General features: G+C 40.1%; 1 protein-coding gene across 1 annotated transcript in view; it reads right to left on the bottom strand.

Annotated features, from left to right (window-relative positions):
- Nucleotides 1–727: 727 nt before the first annotated feature.
- Nucleotides 728–20,941, bottom strand: part of LOC134219267 (dynein axonemal assembly factor 5-like) — a 54,765-nt gene continuing 34,551 nt past the window's right edge. The window contains exons 5-6 of the mRNA XM_062697988.1: nt 3,038–3,383; nt 728–1,971 (exon numbers count right to left, since the gene is read on the bottom strand). Coding sequence (XP_062553972.1) covers nt 1,856–1,971; nt 3,038–3,383 — 462 coding nt within the window. The 3' untranslated portion in view covers nt 728–1,855. The remainder of the gene's footprint in view (nt 1,972–3,037; nt 3,384–20,941) is intronic.

The raw sequence follows: 20,941 nt of genomic DNA, 5'->3' as shown, positions 1-20,941 counted from the left end.
AGCTAATGTAGCGCTGGAGGAGGGTTTTTGTATAAAATTGTGTCATAGTCTCCTCCTTCCAGAAAATGATTGAACATTGAACACAATTGAAATATAATTCCTTGACCTGTCCAGCGTTAAATTCTGTTTTTATGGTAACAAGTGGTGCACGGTTGCTGTTTTTTTAAATAAACACTTATGAGATATGCAGTTACACAAGAATTCGCTATCGAAAATGAAATATATGTTCGGCGTCAACAGTATTTTTAGTATAACTTTTGCTACTTTGATCATATGAAAATTGTTTTTATATGAAAATTTTCCGTGAAGTGTCAGGAAAAAAATGCCTGGATTTTATATAACTTGCTTCAATTTTTTTTTAAATCAGAATAAATTTTTAGGTTAAAAATATCTCCTTAAATGGTAAAAAAGTCAAATTTTCTCCGATGAAATATTTCAATCGACACGGATCCTTAAACTAGAGGTGAAAAACTATGACCTAAAGGCTTAACATCCGAGGTGCATTAACTTTGCATAATAGTTGCCTTTAAACATAGCGTGTACCAGAATATATGGTGCCTTCATAAAACTGTAGGGAAACTTAAAATTGCCTTAATTAAACTACATTAAACGACATGCCGGTATTGGCCAGCTTGCCAATGCGCCTAGATATTGGTTCACTGACTAAATGGCAGTAATATGTTGTTTATAGAAAGTAATTGATTAAAACATTGAAATTATGAACTATTTATTCCTGATTTTTTCACTCATTACGGCAATGCACGAATTCTGCCATCCTTGATAACGGCAGGGTTTAAGATGACGTTTTCTTTCATTTCTAAGTGAGCGCATAGCCAGCAACGCTTCTGAATCGTACAGCGTTATGAAAATCATATTGATTTCAACTCAAATCTGTCTTTAAATTTATCAGAATTTTTCTTCTACTTTTATGAGAACACTAGGTTAAAAAGAAGGCCAAGTCCCAGTTGGAATGTAGAGCTATTGCAGAAAAAGTGATGAGGTTGCTCAAATATTTTTATTCCAAGTGTAAAAAGTTTATGTAACTGTCATACTATACGCAGAGAGGGAAAAAATGTAACGCATCACCTATGTTGAGTAAAAGTTCTACCATTCATAACGTCAAGCAATTAAACTGTTAAAATTACGTTTTCACCCAAATTAAAAGCCGTCACATCGAAAAGGATAAATTTATAATGAATGATGAATCAATCCTTAATCAATAATTTGCTTCATCATTGCACTTGGAGAAAACATTTGCGAGATAAGTTAGAATATGACGCTGAATGAAATAAAATTTCATAATTGCAATTACGAGCGAACGGAACCAACCGGCGACAATGGCCTCATAGTAGAAACCGAACGGAACTATACAACTATAGATCTATGCTCGACTAGCTACCATTCACTGATGAGCCAGTGAATGAGCAAAAAAAAATGAATCGGAAATCTCAGAACAGAGCGGACCAATTTTCCATCTAGCAGTCGTTCAATTGATCTGCTATTTTTTTTTCGGTTGCTTCCAAACGATTGATGATTGTGAAGCATCTGCCTTTGGCTAGGAATATAGAAACACGATAGTTGAAAGCAGGCAAAAAGAGAAAGGCAGAACAAACCGAATGCCGTTACACAATTTCCCTCCACCGCCACCCCTCGTATGTACTTGTCGGTTGATGGTGATAGCGATGATAAAGGTTCATTCGGTGAAATACGATTTGAATCAATTATCCTGATGGTGCCGTCGCGGCCGTTGGATCTGTTAGGTTGGCGCTCTTTGTAGTTGATTTTTCCTCGTTCAGTTCGTGGATAGTGATGGCTTGGTGGAAAGACCGATCCGAAGCGCCTGCACCAGAGGTATTTATTGATGAGAGAGGATATTATCCAGATCCTTCTTGTACGGACATCCCGCTTCAACTTCATTAGCGAGGCTTTTGATTAGCGTATTATGATGAACGACCAATCGGCCGAGCGATTCTGTTGGGAAATGAAAAAAAAGTGTATTCACTTAGCAATTGTAGGATTTCTTCTAAAGACATTCTAAGTTCACCTGTCATAAGACGAGTTTATACAATCCCATTGAATTCCACCACTTAATTGTATCTTGACAGATACGTATTTCGACCTCAAAAGTAAGGCCGTCTTCAGTGTCTCGTACTTGACTCGACTTACGAGTCGTTAAAGTCGAGTCAAGTACGAGACACTGAAGACGGCCTTACTTTTGAGGTCGAAATACGTATCTGTCAAGATACAATTAAGTGGTGGAATTCAATGGGATTGTATAAACTCGTCTTATGACAGGTGAAAACATTCCACTAAAAACCTAAAAATAATTTTCTTATCATTCTAAGTTGTTGAAAGAGTAACTCATTCTCATCCCCATTTGAGCTATTATCATCACCCTTGATGACGGTAGCAGTTCAAAGTTCAAACTAACACATTCCATGTAAAACTTTAACGAAACCTAATAAACTTAAAAACCGTTTGCGATCTTTCGAAATGCTGTTTCTTATGATCTAGGTTGAATGATACAATATTTTAGGGCTTCCAAGAACACTGGGGTTGCATTTTACGCGAGTCGTTTCTTACGTGCCTATTTTTACGCGATTTCAAATTTACGCCGGTATCCCCCGAGATTTTACGCGGTTATTCAAACACTTTGGAGGGTACTTAATAACCGTGAAGACGCGATTTTTGTTGAAGTGATTTTTTATGGGGTTTTATACACTGATTTTAGGATTAACGTGGATTTCGAGGATTACAGTTTTTATTTACGCCGTATGTCTAGAACCGACTTCTGTTTATAAGTTCCAAAAAAGTTATGATGAACGAAAAAATAATAAAAAAGCTCGAAAACCAATTATTTGAGTATGGCTTTCTGGATACGCTACTGGATTTTCACATTTGTGATCAACCTGAGATAATTTCAATCCATGATTAATAACAAAACAAAGAACATTTCCCAAAAACTGAAGTATAAATGAATTTAGAAAATGTTTTTAATTCTCTCCCGATTCATAAGCTCAACCAATCAGAAACTTACCTAGAATCGCAGCTCGTAGTTTTAACTCCGGATTTTCCAGATGTAGGAACATGGTGGAAATAATCGGTTTAAGTGTAGCTTCCCAGCGGGCTCGTGCTGATGAATCGTCATCATCCGCCGATACCGACAACTGCAACCGGCCCAAGCAGATGGCTGCCATTTCACGCACCTCACTGCTCGGATCATCCAGACGGGCGACGGTTGCAAATGCAATTAGCTTCAGATTTTCGAAATCTAGCGCACCCATGGCTAGGAGCGTTCGCAAAGCGTATGCACGTGTCGCAATGCTGTTATCCTCTATCAGTCCTGTAAGCGTTTTCAGTTCTTTCGGCAGCAGCGCTGTAAACTGGATAAACATGAAATAAAATGAACTTTTTTATGATGATTAGACCCATTTCTGGGACACATGGCACTGAATTGGTTTGAAATGTTGCACCGTTATACTAGCAAGTGGTAAAACTGTCACAGATACGATAGCGAAACTAAACAAATTCCCTCAGCGAAATTATATATTGGTACGAGGTAATAACATGTGAAACGCTTGCATACTGAAATGACTCCCTGTTGTCACAAACAGCTGATGTTTAGCAAGGAGTAAAATTGTTTCTGAATCCGTGGGAGCATACTTTGGTATATAAAAGGACCGATAAAAGGCACACACGGTACTAACGCAAAACTCCACCTTCGATTATTAGTCATCATTTAATTTTGATGCGGAACTCACTATTTTAGACCTTCAGGCACAAAACATTGTGCGGCAGCATAAAATATGTACAAGGCTATTATTTATGCTTAGATCTTGGTTCTAGGCTGTTAGATTGGTGATTCTTGGTTCAAAATTATTTTCTATTCTTTATCTTTTTCTCGTTTTAAATTTGCTTGTTTTTGATACGTTTTCCACATTTTTTTCTTTATTCATTCTTTTTTTCTTCTTTGATATGCCATATTCTTTGTTTTGTTTTATTTCCGACGAAAGTGAAATCTGATTCATCTAAACTTACTGTTAAGAGGTTGAAAACAGAATGTCCATTGACCCTAGTAGAATTTGCAATTTCTGATTGTTCCAAAGTGTTTTACAAGTTCCTACTAGCTCTTCCGCTGTGAATGCTGACTGATTTTGGGCAAGCATTGACAGAACTGAAGGTTCGATGCTTGGTAGAAATAACTTTCACACCATTCCATCGTCTCATCCTTATCGTTTATGTAGTTCCAGTGGAAAATTCTTCTTCTTCTTTGTAAGTTTAAAGCTTAGTATGGAGTTCTTAAGGAAATTGGTCAAGGAAATTTTGATCAAATTACCAAAGTAATTTTGACAATTGGTCAACGTAATTGAAAAAGTAGGCGAAAAAATATTGTTGATGCTCATTCGTCTGTCAATTCGGAAAATTCAAAATTCTCCATTCTGGTAAGTAATTGAAAATAATAAACAGTTGAAGGGTAATTTTTATGTTTTTTTTCTCTACCGTAGAGCACATATACATGGAATGGCACCCATGCGAGAGGCGCGACGATACCGGAATATCCTCCACTTCCACGAGGTTCAATCTGTCGGAAGTGTGCAAGATCGGTCGAATTGATATAGATGAAATCTACGCAACATCACACGAACAGATCCGAATGCATATGGAGCTTGGATCTCAACTTGTGCAAGCTCCAATTGCGAGGAATCTACTATGCTAACCGGTTTGGTTATTATGTCCAATAGATTCGATGTACTGTACGGCTTGATGCACAGTAGCCAAAGTGTAAACCATAAATGAAGAGCTGGAACAATCGGTGATCAGCTGCTTTTCAACTTCGTAGGACAGTTTTTGGCATAGTGTGAATATATTTTATTCATTTTAATTCTAGTGCTTCTTGCTGCCATGCGGACTTATCTTTTATGAACCACGATGATCCTTAAAACCACCTCTGATTTTGAATAAGTTTAGTCAGCAACAAACCACGGGATACTAAATCAGCGGGGTTTTCCTAGCTAGTTATTCGGTGCGAAATGTGTTACCAACAGCTTCGTCGTAGGTATTCTAGTATGGCAGCATTCACCATGAGGTTTTCCACTTACGATGATGAGAAGACAGAAATTTATAAATGATAGGCGAATCAATCCATGCAATCTCCACATGGGGCTAAGCTCTGGTGAAGTTGCGCATCAGAAGATGCATCGATTTCGAAGATGCTTTCAATTTCAAGAATTTCGACCATTTACTTGTTCTTCGTCTTCTGCGCCGGATAAAAAATCGTCGACTTTAAAGTCGTGCTTGATACCGTATATTGTATTACATAGCCAGTAGTATTTATTGGATGACCCGAGTCCTCATGGAAAAAAATGTGTTGGGTGTCATGGTCCGCTGGATGCTTCAAAACCATACATTTCGGGCACATTTGCATAAAAGATTACTCGTTGAGAATGAAACCGCAAAGTCCAGTTTTATGATTTGGTCCCGCCAGCAGTCTATCGTTGAAGGAGTCTCCCGATGATGACGCACACGACCCGTCTAATACGACATGTAACGGCAGATGTGGCAGATAAAAACATTCGCTGCTGGATCGTTTCGCGCAAGAAAGATGTGTACAGACGATTGACTTCCGGATCATCACTTTTCGGCTTCTTACAAATACGGCGAGAGAATCGCTCCTTCCAGAAGAATAAGAGAAACGTCAGTCCCCATTATGATGTCTATTACGCTTGATCAATTGAATTTGGTGTCCGCCAGTTTTCCAAAATTGTCGAGAAATTTCATGTTGGAAAAGTTGAACCGATGAGACTAATTTGTCAAAAATCCAAGAATGTAAGCTTTGCTGGTCCAGACTACTGTCGTTAAACCATTTTTTGATGACCCAGGTCGTCCACGCGCTTGTGTCCAACGTGTCCAGACAAAGGCTACTAATAATGTTGGCGAATCAGAATTAATCAAGGCTCGTAGCTACGGTACGGAATGTCCATTTATGAAATAAAAATCACACACCCTGATATAAAAGCGAACTGAATTTGTTTTATTCATGACGACTGAATTTTCACTAAAATCAAGGGAAATAGTTGTACTTTTAGGCACATGCGTCCCTAGAGCCCGAGCGAATGTTTCACCATTCAAATATGTCCAACTCAGATGTTCTAAGTTCTCCAAATTATCCGGGAGTTGAGTTCAATTGGTCTACCTGGTCAACTGCGCCTGATATCAAACCGACAACAACCCAGCGTGTCCATATAATTTCTAAGAGCTCATGCGAACGCTTCATCATTCAAATAAGTACAACGCAGATGTTCTAGGTTCTCCAAATTGTCCGGAAGTTGAGTTCAATTGGTCTAGCAGGTCAATTACGACTGGTATCCAACCGATAGCAACCCGGTGTGTCCATATAGGTCCTTAGAGGTCATGCAAATGCATCACCAGTCAAATAAGTACAACGCAGATGTTCTAGGTTCTCCAAATTGTCCGGGAGTTGAGTTCAATTGATCTACCAGGTCAACTGCGCCTGATATCATACCGACAGCAACCCAGCGTGTCCATATAAGTCCTAAGAGCCTTTCGGAGGAATTCTAAGAGGTAATTTCGAAAGACATCCTGGAGTAACTTCCGGAGGAATTCCTAAAGGAACTTCCGGAGGAATTCCTAAAGGAACTTCCGGAGGAATTCCTAAACGAACTTCCGGAGGAATTCCTAAACGAACTTCCGGAGGAGTTCCTAAACGAACTTCCGGAAGAATTCCGAAAGGAACTTCTGGAGGAATTCCTAAAGGAACTTCCGGAGGAATTCCTAAAGGAACTTCCGGAGGAATTCCTAAAGGAACTTCCGGAGGAATTCCTAAAGGAACTTCCGGAGGAATTCCTAAAGGAACTTCGGGAGGTATTCCTGAAGGAACTTCCAGAAGAATTCATAGAGGAACTTTCGGAGGTATTCCTAAAGGAACTTCCGCTGTAATCCCTAGAGGAACTTCGGGCGGAATTCTTAAAGGAACTTCCGGAGAATTCCTAAAGGAACTTCCGGAGGAATTCCTGAAGGAACTTCTGGAGGAATTCCTAAAGGAGCTTAGGGAAGGAACTTCCAGAGGGACTTCCGGAGGAATCCCTAAAGGAACTTTCGGGGGAATTATTGAAGGATCTTCCCGAGGAATTCCTGAGGGAACTTCCCGAGAAATTTATGAAGGGATTTCGAGAGGAATCCCTGAAGAAACTAAGTAAGATGATTGCATTTGACGTTTGCACGAGCGAGATTGATTGATTTACCGATTTTCAACAGTGTCGGATATCAACCGGCGGATTTTAATTCTTCAATGATTTAACTTCTTTAATCCATTGTTTTTATTAGTTGAGTGAAATTTGAAAGAGTTTGTTGATCGATTGATACCAAAATCTCCAAAATCGTTTGAAAGATGGCTGAGTTATTAACTCATACTTCCAGGCTTGCTTTCGTGACGATCACAAATTTGAATTAAGTCAGAATAATCACCAAGATGTTTTATTGTGGCCCTGACAGAGCGCATAAAGGTATAACAGCATGTGGCATGCTGCACAAGTTTTTGTCGGAGAAAAGTTCTTTTGTCAACTTGTGTGGAAAAACTCCATGCCAAATGAAAGATAATATAGAAAAAGAATGGCAAAATCGAGTTAATGCTCGAGTCAATGAAGATGCATTTAACAGTACAGCTATTAAGTGGAGTCAGAGCTCCAGATTACGTAAAATATGTCAACAGCGAAAAGTGTATCAAACATTTCTCAATTTTTTGATAATATTACATAGGGGAACGGTTCGCCACTTCATCTCATAGCTCCTATTTCCATCCCATCGAAAACAAAGCAATGGAGAGGAATTTGGTTTGATTATTATTTTTGTGATTTTTTTCAGCAGTGAGCACGCATGTTGACAAAAAGAAGCGACGAATTTGGTACCGTATTTCTTTGTTTAGCGATGAGAGAGATGGATATATGTACAGTGAGATTGAGATCGGAACATTTCCCCTATATGATAGAATTTTATTTATTGGAAATAATTAAACTATGCTTCCAAAACAGAAAAAAAATGAGCGGCAACATAAATCGTCAAACTAAAAAAATCCCGATTAATAATGCGAACACTCATTGACACTTACAAGCACTTGGCTGTCCTCATGAGAACTCACATATCAAGCTCTATCTAGCACTCACTTAAAATTCTAATGAATGCAATGTCAAATAATCTTTCAATTATCAATTCACATTCATTCAATTTTATACACTTCTTTGGAGAAAACTAATCTTGAATTTAGAAAACGTTTTTCCCTTTTTTTCTGAGTTTTGTTCGTTTGAATATATTTTTCTCCACCCCTTGATCTTTCGAAGAGCTAACGGCCTTACATGGGGGTAATAATTAAAAATTAGGCAGGGTAAATGTTGCGCTTGGCATATCATTGGTACTTCGTGTACTTGAAAGATTTAATCACACCCTATGAGCGGTTCTTCGGCTCCAAGAAACTTCAATCCCTATAACTCCATGGTGCCGGTCGATCAGATTGGTGGGAACTTTGATTTTTTTGGGATCTCAGTAGCATCTCGGATCTTATTTACAACAGCGTCTGTATGCCTCGTTAGGGGCGGTTTAACAACACCCAAGCGTCTGTGAGTAATCCTAACTGAAATACAGGTGTCAAACCCTGCTAGATAACCTTAGTAAAAATAAACAAAGAATAATCTTAACTTTCGAATACAAATCGGAACAATCGACGAAATCCACAGCGACGATAACGGACTAACTATTGGATGCTCGGTACATGGAACTGCAAATCTCGTCGTCGAAAGCACACACTAATTGCCATACTAATTGCACTGAAAGACCGCGGATTTGATATCGTAGCATTGCAGGAGGTGTATTGGATGGGATCCACGGGAACAGCTCTCATAGTTTAATCAAAAACATCATAGGATATTCAATCGCTCAGGTTGGCCAGCATGAAGAGATGAGTCCGATCATTGGGAAGTTTAGCGCCCAACGCCTGACGAACGTAAACGGCTTGCAACTGATTGATTTCATTGCTTTCAAGAACGTGGCCATTCGTAGCAACTACTTCCTTCCGCATCGGTAAATCTTGAGATCATCACGGCCGGAAAAACATAGACCTGTAACTAATCGCGATTAGTTAAACTATTAAAAAACAAAAACAATGTGGAGAACTTATAACCAAACGTCACTTTACTTGCGGAATAATGCATCGGTGCATTATTTCGCAAGGGTAGACGAAATCTATGTTTTCTTTACTGAAATACGCCTGCTATTGCTAAATTATTTGATTTCCTTGTTAGCTCCGTACTATTCAAGGAATATCAGCAGCAGAATCATTCCTTGACCGCTACTTGTCCTATCTATTTGCACAGTACTTTAGAAGTCCATACCACCCTTAAAGAGTTAAAGCCTCTTTAAACTAATAAAGAAGAAGAAAAAGTTTCTATGGAAATAGAGACATGTAATGCAGCACCAGCAGGAACGGGTAGCATGAGTTTCTCATTTGCGTCTCCTATGTACACCGTGATGCAGGCACCGAAAAGCAATGCAAGAGTGTGAAGATTTAGGTAAATGGTGTCTTCAATACTGGGTCGATCCAAACTACATTGACCTATAACACGTAGAACCAAAACTTCTGAATATCTATGAACCAAGACCAATCACAAAACTCACCTGTTTGTGCACCAGAGAAACGGCCATTACACCCGTGAAGCAGCGAACGAAGAATTGTTATTTCACTGTCGTCCTGTCTTATTCTCAACTGATGTAGGAAAGACTGGTAAACGGATACATCCCCGTAGAATGGTTGAACTCTAATCATATCACTGGTCCTCGGGATGTTGATTGACCCGTTGGAGTCGCAAAAACTGGTGTGAGACGCAAACAAAACACTTTCATAGTGCACACCAGAGAAACATATCGCAACTTTCTTTGCCATAGGAGACCCGCCAAAGTACTCCATGAAACGACCGGAACGCTCATCCCAGACGGTAATTATAATGTCATACAGCTCACAGGCAACAGACAAACATTCTTCTCCGCCCCAAAATCGGTTGTCCGAAAGAAGTTCTAAATATCTCCAGACACGATCATATATGTCCACATAACCATCTTTTACGAAGTCTTCAGCGAACGGCACTAGATATTCCCAGTACCGGGAAAAATTTCTTCGAAGATGATCCACTATAGACTCTCGCATGCGTGACGCAACAAACAAAAAGTCTTTCTCTGCAGGATGAATCCCAAATACCTGATGTCCAAGGCTACCAAAAAGACAACTGCCGTCTCCCGGGATACACTGAACCCACAGGTTGTACTCGCCGACTTCACGGCAAACTAGTCGGAAACTATCTCTGAACGCCATTCTAAAATTTGGAACGCAATGCACTTGTGAAGGTCAAAGCAGCGCTCGTTGAGTTTGGTAACTAACAACTGTTTTGATGTCGACACAAATTGACGCATAACTAGGCTGACCATACGTACCGTATTTAACGGGACAGTCCCGTTTTTTAGACCTTATTGTGTTGTCCCGTCGTAATCTAAAAAATCCTCAATTTGTCCCGTTTTTTCATTGATTCTTCCAAAATAAAAAAAAATCAATTTTTTAGACTGGAATCTTAAACCAAATACAAAGAAAGTGTACAAAACCCATAAAAAAGTGTGAGATGTTATGTTATTTGTGTTGATTTTCAAAGAAAGCTATTAATGCCGTTATGTATTTTGGATGGATTGACTTTCTTAAGGTTTTTCACAGCTAATGACAACAGGAGATTTCTTCATACAGTTTCATTTCTATGAATTATTGCTGCTTATTTCGAAACCATTAAAAATTTGACCAATTTCATCAATGAATTAAACGAAACGGTAGGCTAGTACATCCTGAAAATCAGGTCAGGCATCAACGTCAAGAAAATGAAGCGCGGGGACAGACATTCTAATTTTCAAAATAAGTTTATACGATATTTTTGCGAAGTGGGTAATTCTGTTTTTTAAATCTGCTTTAATACATATTTTTCAATCGATTGATTCTTTTCGAAACATTAGGAATCATTCAAAGTCTTTCTGAATAACTCTGAATATTTCGAAATCATCTACTGTAAAAAATCGACGACAATAAAAAAAATAAATCAGTTGAACAAATCGAGTTTGAGGCAGTTTCGAACCGAGGGAAAATTTGTTGGGATTTCGGTCCTCACATACTTTAAGGCTAGTTTACAGATCAAGAACTTGTCTGCAAGTTTCGTTTTTAAATGTGTGGGCAAGATTTATGGGATTCCGTTGTAGAAAGTTAGAATTCCGGCGGAAATTTCCGAGAGTCCGAACTGTAAACCTGCCTATTAATTAGCCGGGATTTGTTCTACTTTTGGCGATGAAATTGCATGAGTCCTGCCCTTTTAGAAGCACATGGTAACAAAATCAATGGACAAGATTCTCGATGTGTGTACTTTTAGCGTCATTTCAATCAATTTCGATCAAAAAGTACTGTGGATTGATTAGATTTTACATTTAAGCATTTACATGCCAACCATATTTATGGAAATAATTAAAATTACATTTTGTTAATGTTCTTTTCTTGCTGAGATTCTTGTTATTCTTATCCATAGATTTTCTCTCACTTATATTCATGAAAAAGGGTTTTAGCACGAAAAATCTATAATTCTATCCTATAGCTCTTTTCGCGTATGCCTTTTGACAGGGTACCATTTTTTCGTTATTTTCAATTGTTCAGAATTGAAAAGTGTTTGATATTGATCAGTAATAAAATTCATGTTTAAGAGTAGATTAATATTTCCAAAATTTCACAATTTTTTAAAAACATTTTGAAAAATGCGTTATTAATGTAGATAAATAATGTACCTTCGTGTTTTTTCCGCGCACCTTTGAAGAGTGAATTATTTGTAGTATTTTTCCACAACTAATCTCATAGAAGAGAGTGTTATGGTGGTGAATGATTCACTCTTAAAAATTTCTCTAACTTTTTACATGGAAAATGAAAATTAAGCCCATTAATTTTCAAATTTACACAGCTCTTGATTTTTCTCGCAAGGTTGTTTGACATGTTCCGTTTTGCAAGTGCGTTTGTCCCATTTTTTCACCGAAATGATCTGGTCAGCCTACGCAAAACAAAAAGGCTCGATGTTCATGTAGCGTATTTTCGAATTTTGTTTTGAGAATCGAGTGTGCCATGGTTGGAGACGGAAGTGTTTTTTTTTTTGGTCCGTCATTTTTTTTTACAGTTTTCATCATCGGTTTCCAAAACTAAAAAAAATGTTGTTTTTAAGTGCCTAACTGTAGTGGGATGCTCAACAATCTACATTTGGTAACATAAACCGGTGCTGTTAAAAAGGCAAAACATACCAACATCTGGATCGAGGTACTCCGTTTGCGACTATTAACAATGATTATCAAGCTACGTATGTCGAAGAAAGTTAAGAAGGAATCAAGTACTACACAAGAATATCACGAAGGACGTTCCTGTTTGCAACGACGAATTTGCGCTTTTCGACCGACGAGGATGTAGCAAAATCATTCGGAAGTTTCAGGATTTCTTATTTTCCAGGGAATGGACATTCGGTGAGCTCTATCTAATAATACACCTATACTGCCGCTAACCGCAGGTCGAGCACATCTGTATATGGACGCCCATACACATATGTGCTCGACTTGCGGCTAGCGGCAGTATCTTGCGCATGAAGACTTGCAAATACAGCATTCTCTTCGTCAACTATCTTCATTCGATAAGATCTGTCCATTTTTCGTTTCACAATTTTGTTTTCAACCCTTTTACACTCAAGACCGCTTTTAGACAGGGCATTTTTGTTATTGTTTAAGCAGTTTTCAATTGTTCAGAATTAGAAATGTTTTCGATTTTGGTCAATAATATAAATTTCAATGCATGTTTAAGATCGATTTAAAATAAAAAAATTAAAAAAAAAACGCTTCAAAATATTTATGTAGCGACTTACACGGAGGATAAAGAATATCGAAATTGAACAACAGTCGATCGCGTTTGAATCACAAACATGTGCTTCTGCCTGTCGTATTGAGGCGGGTTTGCTTCTGCTACGACAATAGAGGCTTGTTTGCACCCGTTTGATCATTTATTCATCCACTTAGAATTAATTTGTTGATCAAAATCATTATCATATCAGGGGGAGGGGGAATTTAATTTCCTTTTGCTCTTTTTTCGTTTCAGAGAGCGAGCAAAGGCGCTTAAACCTAGGCTATTGGCCAGGGCAAGGCTAATACCTTCGCCCCATCCGAGGAAAATCATCGGCAAGGATAATGGAGTGACATAAATTTCTTAACAAAGTCACTCCCAACGTATTTCCACAAATTTTCTATCATTTGCTTATAATGATACTCCTAAACCACATACCCTACCCACCATCCAATTCCTTGACATCTATGAGGGCGTCGGTGAGTCGCTGGCCTCTCGCTAAGTAGATGTCATATCATCATTTCCTTCCCTTTCCTAGTAACGGAGAAGATGGGCGTGGCCGGCAATGATAGCTTTCATGTTTTATCATTTTGGACCCCCAATTGGATTTCCATTGAATCCCAAATGGAAATCCATAAGCAATTGGGGTAAGAAGGGTAAAGAATATACATGACAACTATCAGTATGCAATCTACGAAATACTCCGTTACAACGTAAACGCAACGCAACGTATTTTCGAATTTTGTTTTGAATATTGTGTCACTTTTTATTCTTCTTATGTTTTTCTCTGTTGTTACCAGGTTTTCGTGGAGTCTGATGAAAATATATGTGTGGGATGGTGATGGTAATATAACGCATAAAAGTGGTTTTTTATTTTTCGCCTTTGCGTGTTTTCGGTGATCGGACCATCAAAGTTTTTTTTTTGGTAATCGGTACAACTAAAGTTATCCCCCTTTTTTTTCATTATTTATTTTGGTATAGAGATGAGTGACGTTTAGCGCTCGCACACTAATGTGCAATTCGTCATGTGTAAATACATGTTTGTTTTCCTTCTGCTCATAACCTCAAAAATGATCGGGTGACCACAATGATTACAAAAGAGTCAAAAAATATATGGAAATATACTCATTTTTACCCAATCTTTGCTGAGTTGCACCATCTAGGAGTGTTTGTTTTCCTTTTATCGCCACTCACACATTCAGACGTGAGAATCTCAATGGTACGATAGTTTACATTGAATCGGTAATGTTTACATATAATGCAGAACTTATTGCATTACCACCTTTGCAACCGATTGCAAGGGTGCGCCGCGCGTTCGGTCTCTTTTTCTTTTTTTTTTGTTGTTTTTTATTATTATCGGTACGATAGTTTACATTGAATCGGTAATGTTTACATATAATGCAGAACTTATTGCATTGCTACCTTTGCAACCGACTGCAAGGATGCGCCGCGCGTTCAAAAAGTTTTTTTTTTTTTGCTTGTTTTTATGGTCGCATTGCCAGCTACAGGCAAATCCTGACCCAACGAATACCTTCCTCATTATCCAACTCCGTAGTACTTATGAGGGTGTCGTTGAGTCGGGGGCCTCTCATTAAGTAAGTACTACATCAACATTTCCTCCCCCTCCCAAGTTACGGTGAAGATGGGCGTAGCCAGGAGTAGTAATCCTCATGCTTTTGTGATTTTTGTCTTAGATTGAAATTAAGGACCACACCCACCTTGATTTCTGATAGCAGTCTGGATGGCGATTTCAAAAGAAAAACATGAGTATCACTAGTGTCCAATCTACGAAGTACACCGTAACTATGCTATGCTATGCTATGCTGCTTTAAGCTAATAAAGAAGAAGAAAAAGTTTCCCCTGGAGCTACAGAAACGATAAAGATGAGACTGACATGTGGATTGCACAGCATAGTTATTATGTCTCAGGTTATAAGTTGGTTAGTTATAAAGTTATGTTATATAATAGCTTCGTGAGCGGGCGTTTTTTTTTCACTACGAGTTAAGTCAATCGAGACATTTGGATATTTTCGGTGAAAAGAGGCGTGCTATTTTTCGGACTTTGGCGGTTAAAAAATCGGTTAGTGTGGTCAGGACCTGTTACAAATCGCGAACCGATCCGATCACGGGATACGGAAATACGGCGTCTTCCTTTTCGGCCATTTAGCCTTTTCGGCCATAGGCCATTCCATCGCAGAGAGGTGGAATTGAACCGTGGTCAGACCCTCCCCGTGCTGTGGGGAGGTCCCAAGACACTCCAGTTGTGCGATACCCGAGCAAAGTCTGAAAACATAAAGACAGCATATAGAGAAGATATTTTGATATAGATATCAAATTGAAATCATAATTTGTTTTCAAATATGAATCATCATGATTGATTACATATTTTGATCTCATTTTGCTGTTGATTTCTAAATTGTATGATCTGACATCAAACTGTGTACTTATTTTGTTATCGGAACCAATATCAAAATCAGTTTTCGATTTGCTCTCATCGATAGCAGGAATAGTTTTCGATTTGATGTCACAGTCAGATTTTTCTGCTGTAGATTTTGATCTTTTAACCGTTAAAACGACCAAAAGGATATCAACCTAAGTTATCAAAATTAGTCGATTTCACAAGAACAAAATTAGTTATCGATTTGCTCTCAAGCTTTGCTCGGGTAGGCATTCTGAAGAAAATCTTGACAGTGCGTTTCGTCCCGATAGTGACTTTCCCAGGTGGAGACACTTGGTGGTGGAGACGCATAGTGGTTGTTTCGTGAGTAAAGACGAAGGGTAAAAAACACTCCTTCGGCGTGGTGGAGACGCATGGTCACCAGTGCGACCAATCAGTGACTTGCGTGAAGGGAGTGAGACGAACTATTTCGTAGGGGCGGTAAGGGTCGTCATTGTGAGCCAAACAGTGACTTGCGCGGTAGGAGTGACGAACTTTTTTCGTCTGTGCGATATAAACACACAATCGTCAATGAGATTTTTTACCATTTCCTGAGATTTCGGGACCAAACCCGGAAGCATCGTTTCGCAAAGGAAACGTCAGTTTCCACCCGTGCCGTTTGGTGGTGCACGCGGGTAAACATGGATGTGGCCTTGGGCAGTATAACAAGCAGAATCGATGGACAATTCACCGGAGGCATACTCTGGCGTTTCATGGATCCAGACAATAAACTCGGACCTCTGCAGGTCCTACGAATGCAGGGAATAAATGGACCTCTCCCAACCAATCCGTTTTTGTTGCGCCGTTGAAGCCTTTCTTGGGGGATCAATTGACAGCGCCACCAACGGTAGACCCGTGTCCATCGTCGAGCATCCATTCCTTAACTCCTTAGCCTGTTACAGAACCAAGATTTTCGCGACATCTACCGGATTAAAAAAAGGCTTCCCGATGGCAACATGGTCAACACCCCGACCATTATATTGACGATTTCCGGCACTGTCATCCCGGAGTACGTTAATTTTGGATGGTCAAGATGTCCCACAAGGCACTATCACAGACAAACAGACATAACACATTGAACATTCACTCATCAAATTCATCGTCGTACACACACTAACGACATCTGTTGTTTTCACTAAGTTGGGCAAATCACGCACCAGATGGCGGTAATGAGCAAACGTCAAAGTCGAGCAAATTCAATGCGCGCGCCACGAGTGATTGATTGGCCAACTAAAGATTATTTAAATTAACCAGTAAATCAGTGAACGATGAGATATTCACGAGTGTTATGTCTGTTTGTCTGTGGCACTATCATCCGAATCCGATGAGGTGTTACAAGTGCTGGAACTTCGGGCACACCAGTAAGTGATGACCAAGCAAACATATTTGCGGAAACTGCGCCAAGTGCCACCCCGTTGACGTCACCATGGCAACCCAAGCAACATTTTTAGTTTTATAACGCTCTTGAAGACCATTATTTACTCTACAAGAATGCCTTAAAACCACTTTAAAACGAAAATGTCACTGGGGAATGGACGAAGCAAGCAACACGCCGAACAACCGCTCCGAGCCACATTTTTGCAACTTCTGCAAGACTTACGAGCAACCACAATCGAGCAGAAAATGTTCGGAATACCTCAACGAGGTAGAAATCCAGAGGATCCATGTTGACCAGGGAATTCCCTACATGCAAGCACGCAAGGAAATGTTCAAAATGAGCCTTACATAAGAGTACCAGGTACTCAGATCACAGATGCAAACCATCCACCCACACACCAATCCAACATTCTCCGGCCCCATGTACAAGACGGTGGACGTCAAGCCACAGATGGGTATTCGGTACATCCCAACTGGAACATAGCCCACGACACACCACACTGGCCCTACAGTGTGTTACCGTCCTAAACGGTACCATTAAAATCTTGGTAAAAAATCGCTTTAGTTCTTGTAACGGCTCATTCAAATGCGATGTGGGTGAAACAGCACATGTCGCTGAAGCAGCCGGGGATGAATCACACCCTGAAGTTGGCTCCATACCCAGCTGATCAAAAACCGAGAACGCACATAAATATGAGTGCCCGAGTAGAAGTCGGGTGGCAGTGGCAAGTGCTGAGTGGATGATATGGAATATGCGTAAAACACAGTTGGTGTCGATTCGTTGGCAACGTCGGTTGAGTAAGCCCAAGCGTAATAGTAATGTGCGGTGAGCAACATCGATCCGTATCCTACCGTGTCGGTGCTCGCGACTGTCCGTCCGATGATTAGGCCCACTCAGGCGTTAGAAGAAGAAGAAAGTGTATGCTGTACAAGTTCCGGAGGCAGACAATGCAACAATGTGATACGCCCCCCGAGACGCCACAAAAAAAAAACAAAAACCAGCCCGAACCCCTGCCGCCAATCAGTTCACTGATGGAGCTAAGATGCCAAAAAGGCGGTTAAACGTAAAAGCAAATCGCTCCGCGCGTTCAAGAAGACCAGAAAGAGAATGCTCCAGGACGACCCCGCCCTAGCCCAAATTCGGATGACATACCAGACAGCAAGGAACGAGTGCCGACAAACCATCCGTGAGGCAAAGGAAAAGTCCTGGAATGAATTCCTTGATAGTATTTCCAGCCAACAGTCAACCACCAAGCTATGGCGACGCGTGAACAGCCTTTCAGGTAAGTGACGGACTAAAAGGATCACCCTATCAGTCGACGGCAAAAAGAAACAACCACTTCGGCAGATTATCTTCCTACCAAGAATACCCTGCAGACTTCCGAAGGAAACACACCAACCCTTCTCACTTTCCGAGTTCCTCCGGATGACGAAGCAAGCCTCAACCAGCCTTTCTCTCAACTAGCCTTGATATCTGATGCTGAAGAACCTCTCCCTAGCGGAAAAGTTGCCCTACTTGAGTCCCTTAACAAGGAGCCAAAGTGGCACGCTTCCAGCTGAGTGGAGGTTCAGCTTATTCGTGCCGATACCAAAGAATCAGGGTCCATAACAGACGCAAGTAATTACCGACCGATTGCACTGACCAACGTCAGCTGCAAAATACAAGAACCCGTGACCAGGGTAGAAATATTTCACAGTCAATGCAGTGAAAAACATGGATCTCAGTATAATCTGCGGTCGCCTTCATCGCCGCCGTGGTGAGTGCGACTGGGTGCTGCCGAAAAATCATTTCCAACGCCGATTCAATTTCGCATTCAGCCACTCACAAGTCGCTCTGACAGGTTGCTCAGTTCGCGCCTTACCGTATGATTGTGAGTGGCCCATTTAAACGCGCGGTGATTTTTTTCAATTTGCTGGGTGAATGTGTACATTTTTTCGCGCTTAGGCCCGATGCCCACGTAGCGTCTTTTCAACGCTGCGTGCACACGGCGTTAAAAGAACGCATGTTCGGAAGCCTCATTTTAAGAGGTTCAAAAGGAAACTTTCTTTCAAGAGGCCCGGAAGCTTTCTTTTAAGCTTTTTTCCTATAAACTTTCTTTTTCATCATTTCTCCTTTTAAAGGCCTCCGAAGGATGTTTTCAAGGGGCTTGGATGGTATTTTTCAATAGGCTCGAAACCCTCATTTTAAAAAGCTCAGAAGCTTACTTTCAAAATGCTCGTAAAGAGGCTCGGAATTCTTCTTTCAAGAGGCTTGAAGCCGTGCTCTCGAAAGCTTCAGAAGCTTCCATTCCAGATACTCAGAAGCCTTATTTTAAGTGGCCCGAAAGCGTTTTTTCAAGAGGCTCAGAAATCTCTTTTAAAGTGGTTTGGAAGCATCCTTTCATCCAAAAGGCTCGAAAGGCTCTTTTAAACAGGCTTGGAAGGCTTTTTCCAAGAGGCTCGGAAGCCTCCTTTCAAAAGGCTCGAAGCCTTTTTTAAGAGGCTCGGAACTATTTTCTCAAGAGGCTTGGAAGCGTCCATTCAAGATACTCCGAAGCCTCCTTTTAAGTGGCTTGGAAGCCTTTTTTTTACAGCCTAGGAAGATTCCCTAGCAGCACAAATCTTACTGGTTTAGTTGCAGTAGCAGGGTGGTCGGTATTGGCCATTTTTGTCAAATACCGGTATTCGGTATTTCATGGAGTCAATACCGGTAATACCGGTAGAATACCGGTTTTTGTGAAAATTTCAGGTAGTAGAAGAAAAACGTTTGTTTTGGACTTTTGGATAAAAAACTATTTGTTGACAAACTTCAATTGTTAAAATCATTGCTTGTTGAGCTTGGCAATGCGAAACTACTTAAGAAACTACAAACATTACATACTGAGCGACTCATCTCCCATACTGCATTGGATTTTGTCAGCAATGTGGACAACTACTGAGAATGCCCTCTCTCGGTTCAACCGAAGTAGGACGAATTGTTCCAAGACTGTCGAAATCAGTGTCAAATACTTGCCCTTAATCCCTTCCGATTCATAGTAGGAAAATTCCTTACGTATTGTATGCAAGGATCCTGGCGTCAACCTAATTGCCACCAGCAACGCAAGTGTTTTACTCTGCTACAGTCCCTTCACAAGTTGTTCTTTAACCGATAAACCAGAAAAAAATTCACAGAGGGATCTTCTTCGTACCGATCGTCAGGTATGATCGTTGTCTCTGTTTCAACGATCGCATCAGGAATCATAAGACGCTTCAAGATCCCATACGCTTGCTTAATCGAAGTAGCTCTGGATGCCTCGAAGAAAATGCCAAAATCGTTTCTAATTAATTGCTTCAGGGCATAATTATTCAAAAAGGAAAAAGATTGGCGTATTTGGATTGTCTCTCTTGGATTTATTCCTTAAAAGTTAAAAGCATCGAAATACTGGCAGAAATTTCTGTGGCTTGATTTGATAATTGTTCCAACGTAAATTGAAACGCCACGTTGGCTTCATATAGAGTTCAAAACTCACAGAGCAGTAGTTCCACAACAGCTTGAACAGGTTCGAGGGCTTGAATTATTTCAGCGTGCCTTGGCATCAGCCACTAATTCAAATTCTTTTCCGAATTCAGAACGGACATATTTTTGCAGAAAATCGTCTTTCACGGTGGTCTCCGGAAAAGAATGACTACGGCTCGTACCTTTTTCACAATTTCATACATTGCGGGAAAATTCTCGACGATATCAACTTTGTTCATAGAAGAAAAAGTCATTCGCAGTTTGACAGATGGCTAAGAGTGTTAGATTGTTTAAAGTCATATAAAAACTGGGCACACTGATGAAAATGTAAAGGAACGGGCAGTTAATAAATGTGGATCAAACAACAAGGACGCGTGTATTTCTTTGATTAAATTCGATTCCTAAGTTCGTCTTGTAGGATACAACATTTGGCGACGAAGGAGAACATAAAAGACATCGCGCGGTGGAACCGATGGTGAACCCAAAAACTTATGATTGAATTCGAATGTGGGGGTAACTTTGAGGAATTCTGGTGCCATTGTAAAAAGAATTACTGAAGAAGAAGTGAAGTAACCTCGAAAGAAGCTACGGGAAAAAAAGGTGTCAAGAGATGTGAGTCGTCCGTTTTATAGTAGCGAATTGTAAACAAAAAGAAGAGAAGTTATTAGTGCGCGAAACGGTTTGCAAGTTCAGTCCGCCGG

Source organism: Armigeres subalbatus, chromosome 3 (genome assembly GCF_024139115.2).
Source record: "Armigeres subalbatus isolate Guangzhou_Male chromosome 3, GZ_Asu_2, whole genome shotgun sequence".
In the NCBI taxonomy this organism is placed as follows: domain Eukaryota; kingdom Metazoa; phylum Arthropoda; class Insecta; order Diptera; family Culicidae; genus Armigeres; species Armigeres subalbatus.
This window is presented reverse-complemented; position numbering and strand designations above follow the sequence as displayed.